An 18,144-nucleotide genomic window follows, 5' to 3' on the forward strand; every position below is an offset into this window, starting at 1 on the left:
GCTACGAAGTTCGGTCAACACCGTCATAGGAAGAGGTGATGCTGGAAACCGTTCAACACCTGCCCACCTGTTGCACTAACGTTAGCTAGCTAGCTACCTAGCCATCGGCAGTCAATTCAAGGGGCTTTATTGGCATGGGAAACATATGTTAACATTGCCAAAGCAAGTGAGGCAGTCTCCATCTCATCAAAGTTTTGCGAGCTCGACAGGCGACCTTTTCCAGAAATAAACTATTGTTCATTTGGAGTGTATAAGGTAGTTGCTGTGAATTTGGTAGATATTACTGCATTGTCGGAACTAGAAACACAAGCATTTCGCCTCACTCGCATTAACATCTGCTAATTCTGTATGTGACCAATACAATTTGATTTGATCGGAATGAATGAGGCTGACATGATGACGTAATGTATTATTACAGTGGTATATTTTGAGGAGAGTTATAGCGAAGTGCAGTGGGCCAGTGGCGCAATGGATAACGCGTCTGACTACGGATCAGAAGATTCTAGGTTCGACTCCTGGCTGGCTCGAATTTTTCCATCCATCCATGTAGGTTAATTTAATTTAGACACAAGTTATATGATATAACTTCATATAACTGATATATGCATTGAGAAGTCCCGTATGTAATGCTGCGTTCGTAATTAAGTGGACATTTACGACCATTGCTTCAGAGGACTCTCGATCAGGGATCATCAACTAGATTCAGCCGTGGGTCGGTTTTTTTCTTGAGCGGATGGTCAGGGGCCGGGACATAATTACAAATAATTTGTAGACTAAAAATTGGCCAAAGTAGGTCAAACAGATATAACATTTGACTAAAACATAAGAATTTCAAACCTTGCTTACGTTTGTATACGATCACATACAGTGCATTTGGAAAGTATTCAGACCTCTTCCCTTTTTCCACATTTTGTAAAGGTACAGCCTTATTCTAAAATGTATTAAAACATGTTTTTAATTCTCATCAATCTACACACAATACCCCATAAAAACTAAGGGTTTTAGAAATGTTTGCAAATTTATTAAAAATAAAAAACAGAAATACCTTATATCAGTGCTTCTCAATTATTTTCTGTTACGCCCCCCCTAGGAAGAAGTAAACATTTCGTGCCCCCCCCAACTCTCCGCCGCGACTGTAAATAGTATCATTTGTCTATAAAATTGTTATAAGTACACCTCTGCATAACATTGTATCCTTATTAACATTAAAGAAAAATAAAAAAGAAAGAAATATAGATCAACTTACAACAAAGAATAACTTTATTAACATTGTTTTTTTTTGTTTGTAACAGAAAAGACTTCAAGTGCATCAATTTGCCTGAAATTTAAAAAAAAATTAAACCCTTATTTAAACTGTAAACATTTTTTGACCATTTGATACTGAAAAATAAAATTAAATATAATCAATAAATAATAATAAATTCAAATTGATCAGCAACATTAACTCAGGAGCACAATATATGAAACATTTTGACCTATAAAACAAAAATGAATAAAACAATTTGTGCTGATTTATTTTTTTTTATCAAAATGAGGAAGTCAGGATTAATGGCTACAATGAGCACGTTTTGCAGAGCACAGCTTTTCGAAGCGGGGTTTGAAGCATGATACTGCAACTCTCAGCTCCTGCTCAATGTTTAGCTGGGACCTGTACTTGGTCTTCAGTGCAGCAACAGCAGAGAAGCCAGTCTCACAAAGATAAGATGTTGCAAAAGGAAGAAGAATGCCCATGGCCCTCTGCCCTAAGAGTGGATACTGCCTCTCTACACTCAGCCAGAATTCACTCAGTGTCTGTGATGTGAACCTCAGTCTCAATGTGGAGTCAGACGTCATATCAATGAACTGGTCCTCCTCTGCAGAGCTGAAACCAGTTGGAGCTGGTGCATTGAAAGGATCTCTCACCCAGTCATATTGGGAACTGTTTTCAGGGAAGTACTTTTTAAAGAATCCCATCAGTGATTAAATATGCTCCTTAATATATGGAATCACTGAGGTGGCATCATAGTCAGTAGTGTCAACAAATTCATGCAGGTTCTCGAATGAATCAGTATTTCCTTCATCAAGTCGCCTGCCCCACATTGCAAGCTTTCGAGTGAAAGAGCTGATCTTGTCTGTGACCTGAGGGAGGTGTTTATCTTTCCCTTGAAGCTGTAGATTTAGTTCATTTAGCTTTCCAAATATGTCACTCAGGTAGGCCAGTTTTGCCAGGAAGTTCTCATCACTACATTTTTCTGTGATGTCATACTTGTGCTCCTGCTCCAAAAACATTCTTATCTGCTCTCTGAGCTCAAAAACTCGGGACAAGACTTTTCCTGGTGAACAGCCACCTTGCTTCACTGTGAAACAGCACAGCTTGATGTTCAGCTCCCATCTCCTCACAGATAGCAGAGAAGACTCTTGTTTTTAGTGGTCTGGTCTTTATAAAATTGACTACACCTACAATGTCAGTCATAACCTCACTTAATTCAGAGGAAAGGTGCCTTGATGCCAGTGCTTCTCTGTGTATAACACAGTGTGTCCACTCAGCATTAGGTGAGGCCTTCTTGATGAGTGCCCGAAGTCCTTTTCTCATCCCTGCCATGGTCTGTGCACCATCACTGCAAACACCAATGCAGTTCTCCCACTTTAGCCAATTCTCAGTCAGGAAGCAGTCCAGCATTTTGAATAGCTCTTCAGCTGTGGCTCTGTCTCTGACATATTTACAAAAAAGTAGATCCTCACACAGGGAGTTTGTCATGTCAAAACGTACATAAGCGATAAACAAACAGTCTTTGTTGCTGTCAGTTGCTTCATCGAACTGTAAGGCAAAACGTTTGTCTTTGAGTTTATCTACCAGCTGTTCTTTAATATCGTTAGCAATGTCATTTATACGTCTGGCGACAGTGTCATTGGACAGAGGGATAGTTTTTATTTTTGCAGCACTTGCGTCATCCAGCATGACAGAGACTATGTCTAATGCTGCAGGCAGTATCAGCTCCTCTGCTATGGAGTGGGGTTTTTTGCACTGAGCAATTTGGTACGCCACCTTATATGATGCTAACAGTGCTCGCTGGTTTACTGAAGTAGCATTCACAAAGCGGGACGATTGTTGACAATATTCGGCACGTTTTCGCTGAAAAAACTCAAGCGGCTTATCAGCGTGATTGGGGTGTAATGTCTTTAAGTGACGCCTTAATTTATTTGGCTTCACGCAGTCCGCTGCCAACATTTTTAGACACAGTAAACATACCGGTCTTTCCTCGTCTCCCACCGTAGTCACAGTGAAGCCAAGCGCGACATACGCTTCGTCATATTTCCTCGTCTTAGCTTTCGGGAGACTTACGTTTGTCTCATTATCTCCGTCTCTCTCCGCCTTTCTTCTCATCCCTGTTAAATATTTTTCCATGGTGTCTCTTAAGGGTTTGTTATCTGCACTTCATATCTAAGCGTGTTCCCCGGGGTCACGCGCCCCCCCTGGCATCGCTCCGAGCCCCCCCAGGGGGGCGCGCCCCACTATTTGAGAAGGACTGCCTTATATACATAAGTATTCAGACCCTTTGCTATGAGACTTGAATTTGGGCGGCATTTTGACAATTGACTGCCGCCCTCCGGCGCCCCTGATCGGCTACTACACCGCCCGCGGCACCCAACCACCAGCTCATAGCGTTGATGCAGTTCCCGCCCCCACCCCATTCCCGCTTCTCTCGAAATTCACTCCCGCTATCATTGGTAGCCATGGTGACGCGGGCGTTGTAGTTCATGGTTCATATGGGATTATCCAATTGTGAAACATTCATAAAAATGAATCCGCCAGTTAAATTATTGTATTTTTCTTCTATGTTTGTGTGTGAGGAAGACGATTAGTGATTAAGGCAGTAACCTAACCTAGCCTGTTAACGTTAGCTAGCTACTACTAGTGAATATAATTTTAGGTAAAAGTAATCTTTAGAGATTTGAAACAATTTGCTACCATGTCTAAGAGAATTTTTTTTTTTTTTTTAAACTACGAGAAAAGAGGCACAATCTATAAACCAAAGAAATTCGCTGGTGAAATTTCTCAGCGTGCAGCAATTTCCATCAGCCGGTGTGGAGAATGACAAGCCTACGAGAACAGGCCATTCATTCGCCGAGAACGACGAGCCCACGTTCGTTGATTCTAGCAGCGAAGAGGGCAAACCTGAAGAGTCTGAGCCATGCACTTCCACCGATGATGACAGCTCTCTGGCTGGACAAGAGCAGGTGGTCGCACCAGGCCTAGCCACACCTCTAAACAATGCCGGCGAAGACCCTGCTATCTTGGACCCAGACTCAGATTCGTCGCTCCCCGTCCCGGGTGACGGAGATGCTGCTAAATCGGACTCCCAAACAAAAAACATATAAGATCCCGGTGAGTGGACACAATATATGAACGGATCTTTACGGGATATGTTAGTGCTGGCTGGACCACATCAGCATAAGGAGGGGTATTTCCCAAGAGATGAGGGGCAACGAAAGTTTTCGGTGGCCCACTACAATAGGAGGATGGCGAACCGAGAGAGAGTGGAGAGACCGATGCTTTGTCTATTCCAAGCAAAACGATGCAGCCTTCTGTTTTTGCGGCAATTATTTTTCACATGAGTGCAATTCTGCGCGTGTCAGGGATGGAATCAGGGACTGGAAGAATCTGTGCCACCTCCTCAGCTCGCATGAAAAGTCGCATGACCCCCTAAATCGTTTCCAGAGGTTGAATGAGCTGGAGATCAGGCTGGTGTCCAAGCTAACTCAAATTATTTGATTCCAGGACCATGGACAGCTACCGAGAGAAAACTTCGCTGACTGCGATGCAGCACCACAGCAAAGAAAAGAAGCCACTCTAGGTGTTGACGAAATAAATAAATTCGATATGGAAATAAACAAAATTCGTTAAGGTAGGGTCATTAGCATAAAGCTTCATTTACACTGCTCCAGCAAAACGAGGCCCACCATGCATTTATGAAAGCACTTGTTTCCAAAGATCAAATTATCTTACTCTGTTTTACAATCTGAAGCTAATCTGCAGCGTCACGTTTGGAAGAACCCTGGCACCATCCCTACAGTGAAGCATAGTGATGGCAGCATTTTTTTCAGCGACAAGGACTGTGCAACTAGTCAGGATCGAGGGAAAGGTGAACGGAGCAAAGTACAGAGATGGGGTATTGTGTGTAGATTGATGAGGATTATTATTTTTTGAAATACATTTTAGAATAAGGCTGTAACATAACAAAATGTGGAAAAGTCAAGGGGTCTGAATACTTTCCGAAAGCTCTGGTTATCTTTCTTATTGTGTGTGGGAATTCTTTTTTTTTGGGGGGGGGGGGGGGCGCCAGTTGGGAAACTCTGTTCTAGATGGATAAAACCCGTTTTGACATGGACATCGCCTTTCTTCTTCTTTGGTGTCCACGGGCATTGCCATTGAGGGCTTCACCATTTAAAAGTAATCAGCTGGGTGGGACTTCCTATGGGTGAAGGAAGGATCACATGATTCCAGCCGGGTAATCAGAAGGGATCAGCCAATGAATTATACTCTTGAGCAAACATTCCATAACTGTAGATGGCAGTAATTGGCCATCCTTGGTTTTATACCTGTTCAAACAACACGCTCTAGATGGCAGTATGCTCCCATTCAGTTTGTTTGCCAACTCATAGAAGTAGTAGAAGGGCAAAAAATGTACTACTTCAAAATGGAGATGTCTTAATGGCGCTGCCTGTGCACTCACAGATGCCATAACGGGACATATATAAAGAATATATATCTCTCATTCTCTACGTTTACCACATGACTGGGAAATATCTATTTGAACGGCCCTCCAACTGGTAATTAGTAGTCGGAAACTTGTCTTTCATCCCTGAGCTACAAGTGGGAGGTGGGAATTTACCAGTTGTGAAGTCATAAATACCAGTTGGATGCATTCACGTGCTATGAACTTGTTGAGAAACGCCTAAACGACTAATGAACAACAAGCTGTGCAAACCATCAACTAAAAGTACAGCTATCAGGCCTGTAAACCAATTATAGTGTTCAAAAACCATATGAATAGACTACTTTTTAAAAATGTAGTTTTGTAGTTGCATTTAATTGCTGAACATGCTCTTATCAAGGTAATTTCGTTAGTAGATGAAGTCAGAGGTCACCATGTAGGAGAAATCCCGTGTGGCTCAGTTGGTAGAGCATGGTGTTTGCAACGCCAGGGTTGTGGGTTCGATTCCCACGGTGGACCAGTACGGGTGGAAAAAATGTATAAAAAGTATGCATTCACTACTGTAAGTCGCTCTGGATAAGAGTGTCTGCTAAATGACTAAAATGTAAATGTAAGTCGTAGCTCAAGAATGGTAAACACCTTTCCCACTAGTCAGGCCTGGTCCTGAAAGCTCTTCTGCCCTACGCAAGACAAAAAACTGCCGCCTCTTCCTATCCCTGCTAAACTATGTATAGCAGGGGTTGGCAATAGTTCTGGCCTTGGGCCAATTTTTAACACATCTGGTTAGTAAGCTATATAATCAGTTCAATGTCAATAACATAGCCTAATATTTTACATCGGATTACATTGATAAAATCACCAATGTCTCTATTAAATTCGTTTTTTATCTTTCTGTGTGTGTTGATTGGGGTTAAACAGCTTGCAATCAAATGAAAATGTTGGGCTGAAACAGTCTCAAAAGACAGATGGATAATGAAAATAGAAGTTTCAGCGAAGAATGGACAGAGAAATTGGCATTCTTACCGTATTTCTCCAATGTCAAACTAGAGTGTCTTGTTTGCAACACTGTTTGCAAATAACTACATCTTATGAATCTAAGCAGGGCACTTTCGAAAGTTACCTTTCCACCCAGACAGACACTCCCCCCCCCCTTCTTTTTACCCCTTCTTTTTTTAACCTTCATTTAACTAGGCAAGTCAGTTAAGAACAAATTATTGTTATTTACAATGACAGCCTACCAAAAGGCAAAAGGCCTCCTGCAGGGATGGGGGCTGGGATTAAAAATAAAAATATTGGACAAAACACACATCGCTACAAGAGAGACAACACAACACTAGGGGGAGCTCAAGCGGATCCTAACTGTTATAGATCCATTTCTATGTTGACCTGTTTATCAAAAATGTATCAAAAACTTGTCAATAATCAATTGACTGGCTTTCTTGACGTTACTCAAAAGATTACCACAATTTGCAGGTAGCCTGTTTGCTATCGTAAAGGAGCAAGAAATTATAGCCAGCTAAGTTATTTATTGCAGAGTAGGGCTAGCAATGATCTAACTAGTAACTTAGGCTAGTAGTTGATTTTAATGTACAGTTATGATAATGGGGATTTGTAATTAAGATTGAGATTCGACTAAAATGTGGGTAACTGGATGCTTAGATGTAACCATACATTTTTTTATTTTTGCATAGGGTCCATTAAACATGAAAAGAAAGAGAGAGATATCAGACTTCTGTTTCAAAAGGACCCAATGGCAGGCCAGGCCTATACTTTAAACAACACATCTTAGTTAGCAGCTGTTAGTATCTAATCTTGTGGATCCTTAAATTATACATTTCCATAGAGATACGGCACATTATCGTGTATGTCAGACATTTCAAGATCCAGAGAAGAGGGTCCTGTACAGCCGTGTTTGAAAACATTTCCCAGAACTCAGCATGGTACTAGGAAAAGGGCTTTCAACAGCTCCTGGTATAAGGACAATTCATGGCTTGAATATTCTGTAAGTCAAAATTCGACTTATTGTTTCGCCTGTAGGCATTTTTCTCTTCCCAATACACCTGAATCTGCCTTCACATCACAGTCAGGTTTTTGTAACTGGAAAAGGGCAATGTTTAAAGATTCTGGGTTTAAGCTCCATTCGAAGGCAGAGCATCATATCAATGCTATGTATGTTTGGAATCAGAATAAGGGCTATTGACAGCAACTCATCAATGTTAGATGTCAGAAATGAAGACCGGAAAAAGAAAGTGGAGGAAAACTGTACTTACATCAGCTGATATCACAAAGTGCTGTACAGAAACCCAGCCTAAAACCCCAAACAGCAAGCAATGCAGGTGTAGAAGCACGGTGGCTAGGAAAAACTCCCTAGAAAGGCAAAAATCTAGGAAGAAACCTAGAGAGGAACCAGGCTATGAGGGGTGGCCAGTCCTCTTCTGGCTGTGCCGGGTGGAGATTATAACAGCATATGGCCTAGATGTTCAAATGTTCATAAATGACCAGCATTGTCAAATAATAATAATCATAGTAGTTGTCGAGGGTGCAACAAGTCAGTAACACAAGAGTAAGTGTCAGTTGGCTTTTTCATAGCCGATCTTTGAGAGTATCTCTACCGCTCCTGCTGTCTCTAGAGAGTTGAAAACAGCAGGTCTGGGACAGGTAGCACGTCCGGTGAATAGGTCAGGGTTCCAGCAGGTCTGGGACAACAGGTCTGGGACAGGTAGCACGTCCGGTGAACAGGTCAGGGTTCCATAGCTGCAGGCAGAACAGTTGGAACTGGAGCAGCAGCACGGCCAGGTGAACTGGGGACAGCAAGGAGTCATCAAGCCAGGTAGTCCTGAGGCATGGTCCTAGGGCTCAGGTCTTCCGAGAGAGAGAAAGAAAGAAAGAGAAAGAGAGAATTAGAGAGAGCATATTTAAATTCACACAGGACACTGGAAAAGACAAGAGAAATACTCCAGATGTGACAGACTGACCCTAGCCCCCCGCCACATAAACTACTGCAGCATAAATACTGGAGGCTGAGACAGGAGGGGTCAGGAGACACTGTGGCCCCATCCGATGAAACCCCCGGACAGGGCCAAACAGGTAGGATATAACCCCACCCACTTTGCCAAAGCACAGCCTCCACACCACTGGAGGGATATCTCCAACCAATCTTCAAAATATAGCGCAGAGAGGTCATCGAGAGTCTGATGACTCTCACAAGGGCAATTTTTTGACAATCTTAGAAGAAATAGCAAAGAATGACCCTCTCATAGAGAAAAGGATGAATGCATATGGCAATGCTCAGTACACAAGCCACCAAATCCAGAAGGATTTTCTTGGGGGCTGAGCTGAGATGGTACAAAGTCAAATAATAAGAGAAGTAAAAGAAAGTGAAGTTTTTTGTGTAATTGCAGGTGAAACCAAATATTTAAAGAAAAAAGAACAAATGTCTTTAGTTGTGAGGTACTATTACAACGGGGCCATCCACAAAAGCTTTTTACACTTTCAGTCAGCTGAAAGCTTAGATGCAGCAGGTCTCACAAAAATGATAATTGATTGCCTTGAAAACATGGTCTGTACCACAGAAATAATCTTGTGGGGCGCATCCGTCATGAGCGGAAAGCATTCTGGTGTGTCTACACTGATTAAAAACAGTGCAAGATTTGCATTTTATGTGCACTGTAATGCACATTGTTTGGATTTCGTTCTTGTCGATGCTGTAAAATCAGTGCCTGAGGAAATTAACTTTTTTGCTCTCCTGCTGAAGCTTTATAACTTTGTATCTGGCTCGTACGTTCATCTCAAGTGGCTTGCAGTTCAGAAAGAGTTATATCCACAGCAGCAGCCCAGGGAACTACAGAGACTTACGGATGTAAGGTAGGCATGCATGGCATGCCGTAATCTGAGGGACAGGCTTCCAGCAGTTCTGAGAGTGTTACAGGATATCACACTTGAAAATAGTGGTAATAGATCAGTGGAGGCAAGGGGCCTTCTTTCTCAGATTTACATTTCATAGGGCTTTTGGTTACCTTTTGTAAAGTGCTTGGTGATGCCAAATGTCTTTCTGACATGCTCCAATCAAGCTCTCTTGACCTAGCAAGGGCTGTGGATCTAGTAGGTTCCCTTACAGACACATTACATGACTACAGAAGTTAGGGTTACTTTGGAGAGCTATGGAAAGAGGTTGTAGAGATTGCAGAGCATTGCAAAATAAGTGTACAAACAGTGCCTAAAACACGCTTAAGATTTCACGACTCATTGATGATGAGCACTGTCGGACAGACAAATAGTGACCAAAGTGATGGTGAGAGCTTCCAAAGAGCTATCTTTTAACAGGTGCTTGACAGTCTCACAGCTGAGCTGCAAAGGCGTTTTTCAAAGAAGTATTGTGTGATATAATGCAAGGGGTCCAGTCTCTCAACCCAAAGAGTATAACATTCTTGAATGAGGAGCGTTTGTTTGCCTTTGCTCAGACCTTTGAGTCAGATTTAGAGGACCTCAAACATGAGGTTCATCAAACCAAGTGGCTTCTTGATAGGAGAGAGGAAAGTGGAAGGGACAGACCGTCTACTCTCCTTGACTTTGTGTTTCCAGAACCTTAGAGGTCTTCCGTGAGCTATTTTTTAATTTGTAAGATTTCTGTTGTTACACCAGTCAACAGTGCTTCTTGCGAGAGAAGCTTCTCAGCTTTAAAACTGATTAAAACCCACCTTAGAACAACAATGGTTGATGACAGGTTAAGTCACCTCGGAATTCTCAGTGTTGAGTCGAGGGTACGCTGTCACGGTTGTCGTTGGTTAAGGAGGACCAAAATGCAGCAGGTATGTGCAGGCTCATCTTGACTTTTATTAACTACAAAATGAACGTACAAAAATAACAAAAACACGAACGATCAACAAAAAACAGTCTGGTAAGGCACAAGGCGAAACCCAGAACAATCACCCACAAATAACAAACACACCCTAATATATGGGACTCTCAATCAAAGGCAGATAGACAACACCTGCCTTCAACTGAGAGTCCCAACCCCAATTAACCAAACATAAAAAACGACACACTAGACTCAACATAGAATTCATGAAACTCACCCAGTGCCCAAAACCCCGGAATACTAAATCAAATGCCCTCCTAACTCATACAACACCCAGAACCACATAAAACAAATACCCTCTGCCACGTCCTGACCAAACTACAATACTAATTAACCCTTATACTGGCCAGGACGTGACATACGCTCCCTCAACATGGATGAGTTTGTGAAACATTTTGCCAGTTCTCACCAGAACCGCAGAATTATGCAGTTTTAAATCTACCTATGATAATTTGACACTAAGGCGGTCCCTCTGGTCATGATTAAAACCGGCACAAGCTAGTACGCTGACATTCTAAAATGATAAATCCAAAGGGTATCATGCCACACAGATTTAATTTGGTCTTGATCAGGCCAATTCCAAAACTTTTCTTTGCTATTAGTTAACATGATATATATGAGCATAAATATGATACTGTAACATTATAATATTGATGGCACCAACATTTATTATATTTTTGAAGTCCATTTTTGCTTGATATGTCAAATTGCAGTGTGTTTTTTTGTAAATGTACTTTTTTGTAAATAAACTATGCAATTTATGTAACAAACATGCTATCTTATCTCCTTGATGCTTGAGCTTTATTTTCTGAAAATATTTTGGATGTTCAACACTTATAGACCCAGATTATATATTCATGAAAACTGAGTGACCCAAGTCTCTCCAGTATGTGAGTACAGTGTGTGTGTGTGTGTGTGTGTGTGTGTGTGTGTGTGTGTGTGTGTGTGTGTGTGTGTGTGTGTGTGTGTGTGTGTGTGTGTGTGTGTGTGTGTGTGTGTGTGTGAGAGAGAGAAAGAAAGAAATGGAGCTGCAGTTCCGAGGTAGAGACACTGACTATTCATAGTATGTTAAAGAATTCTAGTGATGTAACCCTTTTGGACCACACTGTCTGCCACATTGAAGAACTCCAGGTTAAGTGAATTATCACTTCTACCTCTAATCAGCAATCATAGGATTCATTCATGCTCCTTAGATGCCAGGTTAGGGTTACAGACTAATTTTCTGTCATGGTTTATGGACCGCCTGAAGTAACCTTGGCCACCCCATGTAGAAAACTCTAGTTCCGCCACTGCCCTCATATTCTCCCCGTTGTCATACCCCTGCCCTCTCATGTTGGCAATGCCATGTTCCTGTAGTTTTGAGATGAGCAACTCGGTCATGCCCGCCCCTGTTGTGTCAAGCAGTTCACTAAATTCCAGGAAGTGCTCCCTCGTGCTCACTGACCCATCATTCTCAGTTTTAACAAAACGCACCACCATTGGTCATCTGCTAGTTTTGCTCGTCTGGCGTGCAGTCCAAAATTATAGAAACATTTTTGACTGCTTTTAGCTCACTGCACGCTGTCTGCTGGATTTCAGTCTTCTGCCAGCATGGCAATGATTTCGTTCTGGATTATTTTACAGAGGTAGTGCTCATGTGTTTCTTTGGAGTGCACTCTCCTTACATGCGCCTTCATGATTCCATCAAAGATACCCAGGTTTTCCATAAACTTAATTATTATTATTATACATTTTGTAATTTAACCTTTATTTAACTAGGCAAGTCAGTTAAGAGCAAATTCTTATTTACAATGACGGCCTACCTCGGCCAAACCCGGACGACGCTGGTCCAATTGCGCGCCGCCCTATGGGAACTTCAGAAAGTTCCTATTATTTGGCTCGTTCAGCCTGTCGGTGGCCCACACAGCGCAATGTTCTCGGTGGCCATTACGCATATCAGGGCTATGAGCCTCTGCAGTTCCTGCTGCCATTGGAGCGTCTCTTCGGGCATCCGGGGCTGTCCATGGTCCTGAAATCAAATCATCTGAGTTGCTTGGACACCAGCCTGATCTCCAGCTCCTTCCACCTCTGGAAACTATCATGCAACTTCTCATGCGAGCTGAGGGGGTGGCACATATTATTCCAGTCCCTGGTTCCATCCCTGACCGTGTGAAAAAAGTTTACCGCAAAAACAGAAGGCTGCATCGTTTTGATTGGAATAGATGAGCTATGGTCTCTCCACCTTCTCTCTGTTCGCCATGCTCCTGTTGTAGTTGGCCACTGAAATATTTGTTGCGCCTCATCTCTTGGGAAATTCCCCTCTTTATGCTGATATGGCCCAGCCGGCACTAACATATCCCGTAAAGATCCATTCATATCTTATGGTCACTCACCGGGATCTTTTATATTTTTGTCTGGGATTTGGATTTAGCAGCAGCACAACTGTTACTGGGGACGTGGAGCAATGAATCTGAGTCCGTGTCCCAGATAGTAGCGTCTCCGGCTCCGCTGGCATTGTTTAGAGGTGTGGCTAGGCCTGGTGCGGCCACCTGTTCTTGTGCACCCAGAGAGCTGTCATCATCGGTGGAAGTGGATGGCTCGGACTCCTCCGGTTAGCCCTCTTCGCTGCTAGAACCAGCGAACCGGGGCTCGTCAGTCTCTGCAAATGAATGGCCTGTTCTCGGAGGCTTGTTGTTCTCCACACCGGTTGATGGCCCTTACTGCATGCTGAGACATTTCCTCAGCGAATCTCTTTGGTTTAGAGATTATGCCTCTTTTCTCATTCGTTTTTTATGTTCGCTTCCTGATAGTTTTTGTCTCTTAGACATGGTAGCAAATTTGGTTGCAAATCAATTCAATTTCAATTTCCAAAAATTAACTGTAAACATTACACTTACAAAAGTTCCAAAATAATAAATATATACAGTGTTGTAATGATGTGCAAATAGTTAAAGTACAAAATGGATAATAAATAAACATAAATATAAGTTGTATTTACAATGGTGTTTGTTCTTCACTGGTTGCCCTTTTCGTGAGGCATCAGATCACAAATCTTGCTGCTGTGATTACACACCGTGGCATTTCAACCAATAGATATGGGAGTTTATCAAAATTGGATTTGTTTTCTAATTCTTTGGGGGATCTGTGTAATCTGAGGGAAATATGTGTCTCTAATATGGTCATACATTTGGTAGGAGGTTAGGAAGTGCAGCTCAGTTTGCATCTCATTTTGTGGGCAGTGGGCACATAGCCTGTCTTCTCTTGAGAGCCAGGTCTGACTACGGCGGCCTTTCTCAATAGCAAGGCTATGCTCACTGAGTCTGTACATAGTCAAAGATTTCCTCTGCCACTGTGTACTCTCTGTTTAGGGCCAAATAGCATTCTAGTTTGGTCTGTTTTTCTGTAAATTCTTTCCAATGTGTCAAGTAATTATCTTTTTGTTTTCTCATGATTTGGTTGGGTCTAATTGTGTTGCTGTCCTGTGGCTCTGTGGGGTCTGTTTGTGTTTGTGGACAGAGCCCCAGGACCAGCTTGCTTAGGGGACTCTTCTCCAGGTTTATTTCTCTGTAGGTGATGGCTTTGTTATGGAAGGTTTGGGAATTGCTTCCTTTTAGATGGTTGTAGAATTTAACAACTCTTTTCTGGATTTTGATCATTAGCGGGTGTCGGCCTAATTCTGTATTATTTGGTGTTTTACGTTGTACACAGAGGATATTTTTGCAGAATACTGTATGCAGAGTTTAAGTTTGGTGTTTGTCCCATTTTGTGAATTCTTGGTTGGTGAGCGGACAACAGACCTCACAACCATAAAGGGCAATGGGTTCTGTAACTGATTCAAGTATTTTTAGCAAGATCCTAATTGGTATGTCGAATTTTATGTTCCTTTTAATGACATAGAAGGCCCTTCTTGCCTTGTTTCTCAGATCGTTCACAGCTTTGTGGAAGTTACCTGTGGCGCTGATGTTTAGGCCAAGGTATGTATAGTTTTTTGTGTGCTCTAGGGCAAGTGTCTAGATGGAATTTGTATTCATGGTCCTGAGAACTGGACCTTTTTTGGAACACGATTATTTTTGTCTTACTGAGATTTAGTGTCAGGGCCCAGGTCTGACAGAATCTGTGCAGAAGATCTAGGTGCTGTTGTAGGCCCTCCTTGGTTGGGGACAAAAGCACCATATCATCAGCAAACAGACATTTTATTTCAGATTCTAGTAGGGTGAGGCTGGGTGCTGCAGTCTGTTCTAGTGCCCTCGCCAATTAGTTGATAGGGTGGGGTTTAAGCTGCATCCCTTTCTCACGTGGAAAGAAATGTGTGTGTTTTTTGCCAATTTTAACCGCACACTTGTTGTTTGTGTACATGGATTTTTTAATGTCGTATGTTTTTCGCTCAATACCACTTTCCATTAATTTGTATAGCAGGCCCTCGTGCCATATTGAGTCAAAAGCTTTTTTGAAATCAACAAAGCATGAGAAGACTTTACCTTTGTTTTGGTTTGTTTGTTTGTCAATTAAGGTGTGCAGGGTGAATACGTGGTCTGTTGTATGATAATTTGGTAAAAAGCCAATTTGACATTTGCTCAGTACATTGTTTTCGCTGAGGAAATGTACGAATCTGCTGTTAATGATAATGCAGAGGATTTTCCCAAGGGTGCTGACGCATATCCCACGGTAGTTATTGGGGTCAAATTTGTTTCCACTTTTGTGGTTGGGGTGATCAGTCCTTGGTTCCAAATATTGGGGAAGATGCCAGAGCTGAGGATGATGTTAAAGAGTTTGAGTATAGCCAATTTGGAATTTGTGGTCTGTATATTTTATCATTTCATTCTCTATAGATTACTTTTAGCTGAAATGATTTCCACTGGTAGCTAGCTAACGCTAACAGGCTAGGTTAGGCTACTGCCTTAATCACTAATTGTCTTCCTCACATACAAACATTAAAAAACAGTACAATAGTTTAATTGGCAGATTCATTTTTATTAATGTTTCACAATTGGATAATCCCATAAAAACACACACATATCACCATCGCTACCAAGGATAGTGGGAGTGAACTTTGGAGAAGCAGGAATGGGAAGGGGGTGGGAACTGCATCAATGGCTATGAGCCGCCGGCAATGTAGTAGCCGATTAGGGGCGCTGGAGGCGCCCAATTGCCAAAATGACTCACAAAATTCAAGTGCGAATCTTGCCTAATGGGAGGACCCGCCCTGCCACTAGTAATTACCAGTTGGAGGGCCATTCAAATTGAGTATAATTCATTGGCTGAGTATAATTCATTGGCTGATCCCTCCTGATATCCCGAATGGTATCATGTGATCCTTCCTTCACCGATAGGAGGCCCACCCAGTTGACTACTTTAAATAGTGGATGCCCTCAATGGCAATGTCCATGCCAAAACAGGTTTTTATCCATCTAGAGCAAGGACTACTGTCACCAGGAAATGTCCCCCCATTGCAGGATCTTTCTGAACCTGTGTTGGGACCTGATTGGAACAGAAAAGCAGGCTGATTTAGTTGAATTAAAAATGTTGTTATGGATAGTTTGTATGGATTCTTTTTTCTATATATATTATTATTATTTAAACAATTTTGCCCCGCATTTTTTTACATTTGGGATCTTTATTAAAAACCTGTACAGTAGGTGGCGGAATGCACCTATAATTGTTGCGAACGCCATTATACCTAAGAAGAAGATACGTCGACTTTGCGTCACGTGTTTCCGCCCAGGCAAGCTTGGACAGGGAGGTTGTCGATACTGCGGTTGTTGTGGTGCAGTAATGTCAACGATTTGTATAACTAAACATTCTGTTGTAATGTTATCCCGTTGGTGACTACTGCGGATGGCTGTGTGTGCCAGGCTCTGCGGAGTGGGTCAGTCTCGGAGGTGCAGGCGGCGACAGCGGCATAATCAACAGGACCAGGGAAGCGACTCCGATATGGACGAGGAGGAAGGGGAGCGGATTGTGGGTGAGACACAATCCGTCACCGGCGGCGCGGAAAACTCTGCCGCGGCAAGGCCGAGTGTGGCCCATGAAGCCGCTGCTGACAGTGCAAGCACCGGACCACCGAACCCGCAGTCTCTGTTGGATCTGCCCCCAGAGCTTTTGGTGGAAGTATTCTCATCGCTCCCGGGCACGGAGCTACCAAACCTGGCCCTCGTCTGCAAGAAAATCAGGCAAATTCTCAACACGGAAACCATCTGGAGAAGGCGATGCACGGAGGGTAAATAATAGTGATCGCTCCTTGTAATTTCAGATAGAAAAATCATTAATTCGCTGCTATCATATCCTATGCGAAATGTGACGTTTTATCAAACAGGAATTAATTGACAGTATTTGGTCCATAAGTTAGTCTATAGTATGGGTTCCCCATGGCCCCTTTTTCACATTTTATGTTTTATTTATTGAGATTGCCTATATTGAATACACCACCAACTTGATTTTGTTTAATTTGAAGGACCAAGGATAAAAAAATGTTAAGGTCATTTTCTGCTTTTCTGACAAAGCTGACATTTGGAATTATGTTAAAATGTTCAAACTGTGGATCATTTAGCTACACAATTGAAGTCAAACACACTTGAAGTCGGAAGTTTACATACACTTAGGTTGGAGTCATTGTTTTTCAACCACTCCACAAATTTCTTGTTAACAAACTATAGTTTTGGCAAGTCAGTTAGGTCATCAACTTTGTGCATCACACAAGTAATTTTTCCAACAATTGTTTACAGACAGATTATTTCACTTATAATTCACTGTATCACAATTCCAGTGGGTCAGACGTTTACATGCACTAAGTTCACTGCGCCTTTTAAACAGCTTGGAAAATTCCAGAAAATGATGTCATGGCTTTAGAAGCTTCTGATGGGCTAATTGACATCATTTGAGTCAATTGGAGGTGTACCTGTGGATGTATTTCAAGGCCGACCTTCAAACTCAGTGCCTCTTTGCGTGACATCATGGGAAAATCCAAGACCTCCACAAGTCTGGTTCGTCCTTGGGAGCAATTTCCAAACGCCTGAAGGTACCACGTTCATTTGTACAAACAATAGTACTCAATTATAAACACCATGGGACCACGCAGCCGTCATACCATTCAGGAAGGAGACGCGTTCTGTCTCCTAGAGATAAACGTACTTTGGTGCGAAAAGTGCAAATCCATCCCAGAACAGCAGCAATGGACCTTATGAAGATGCTGGAGGAAAGCTACAAAGTGGAAGTATTGGCTTCCAGTTGAAGCTTGCATCCGCTACAAGACCATGGTGCTTGCCTATGGAGCTGTGAGGGGAACGGCACCTCTGTACCTTCAGGCTCTGATCAGGCCCTACACCCAAACAAGGGCACTGCGTTCATCCACCTCTGGCCTGCTCGCCTCCCTACCTCTGAGGAAGCACAGTTCCCGCTCAGCCCAGTCAAAACTGTTCGCTGCTCTGGCACCCCAATGGTGGAACAAGCTCCCTCACGACGCCAGGACAGCGGAGTCAATCACCACCTTCCGGAGACACCTGAAACCCCACCTCTTTAAGGAATACCTGGGATAGGATAAAGTAATCCTTCTAAACCCCCCCCCCCTTAAAAGATTTAGATGCACTATTGTAAAGTGGTTGTTCCACTGGATAT

General features: G+C 42.6%; 1 protein-coding gene and 1 non-coding gene across 3 annotated transcripts in view; both read left to right on the top strand.

Annotated features, from left to right (window-relative positions):
- Window positions 1–454: 454 nt before the first annotated feature.
- Window positions 455–527, top strand: trnar-acg (transfer RNA arginine (anticodon ACG)). Its single transcript has one exon. It is a non-coding gene; the product is annotated as a tRNA-Arg (tRNA).
- A 15,725-nt stretch (window positions 528–16,252) lies between these two features.
- fbxo31 (F-box protein 31) overlaps window positions 16,253–18,144 on the top strand; it is a 28,023-nt gene continuing 26,131 nt past the window's right edge. For both annotated transcript variants that reach the window (XM_029696721.1, XM_029696722.1), the window contains exon 1: window positions 16,253–16,750. In XM_029696721.1, coding sequence (XP_029552581.1) covers window positions 16,369–16,750 — 382 coding nt within the window. In that variant the 5' untranslated portion in view covers window positions 16,253–16,368. The remainder of the gene's footprint in view (window positions 16,751–18,144) is intronic.

Source organism: Salmo trutta, chromosome 17 (genome assembly GCF_901001165.1).
Source record: "Salmo trutta chromosome 17, fSalTru1.1, whole genome shotgun sequence".
Classification (NCBI taxonomy): domain Eukaryota; kingdom Metazoa; phylum Chordata; class Actinopteri; order Salmoniformes; family Salmonidae; genus Salmo; species Salmo trutta.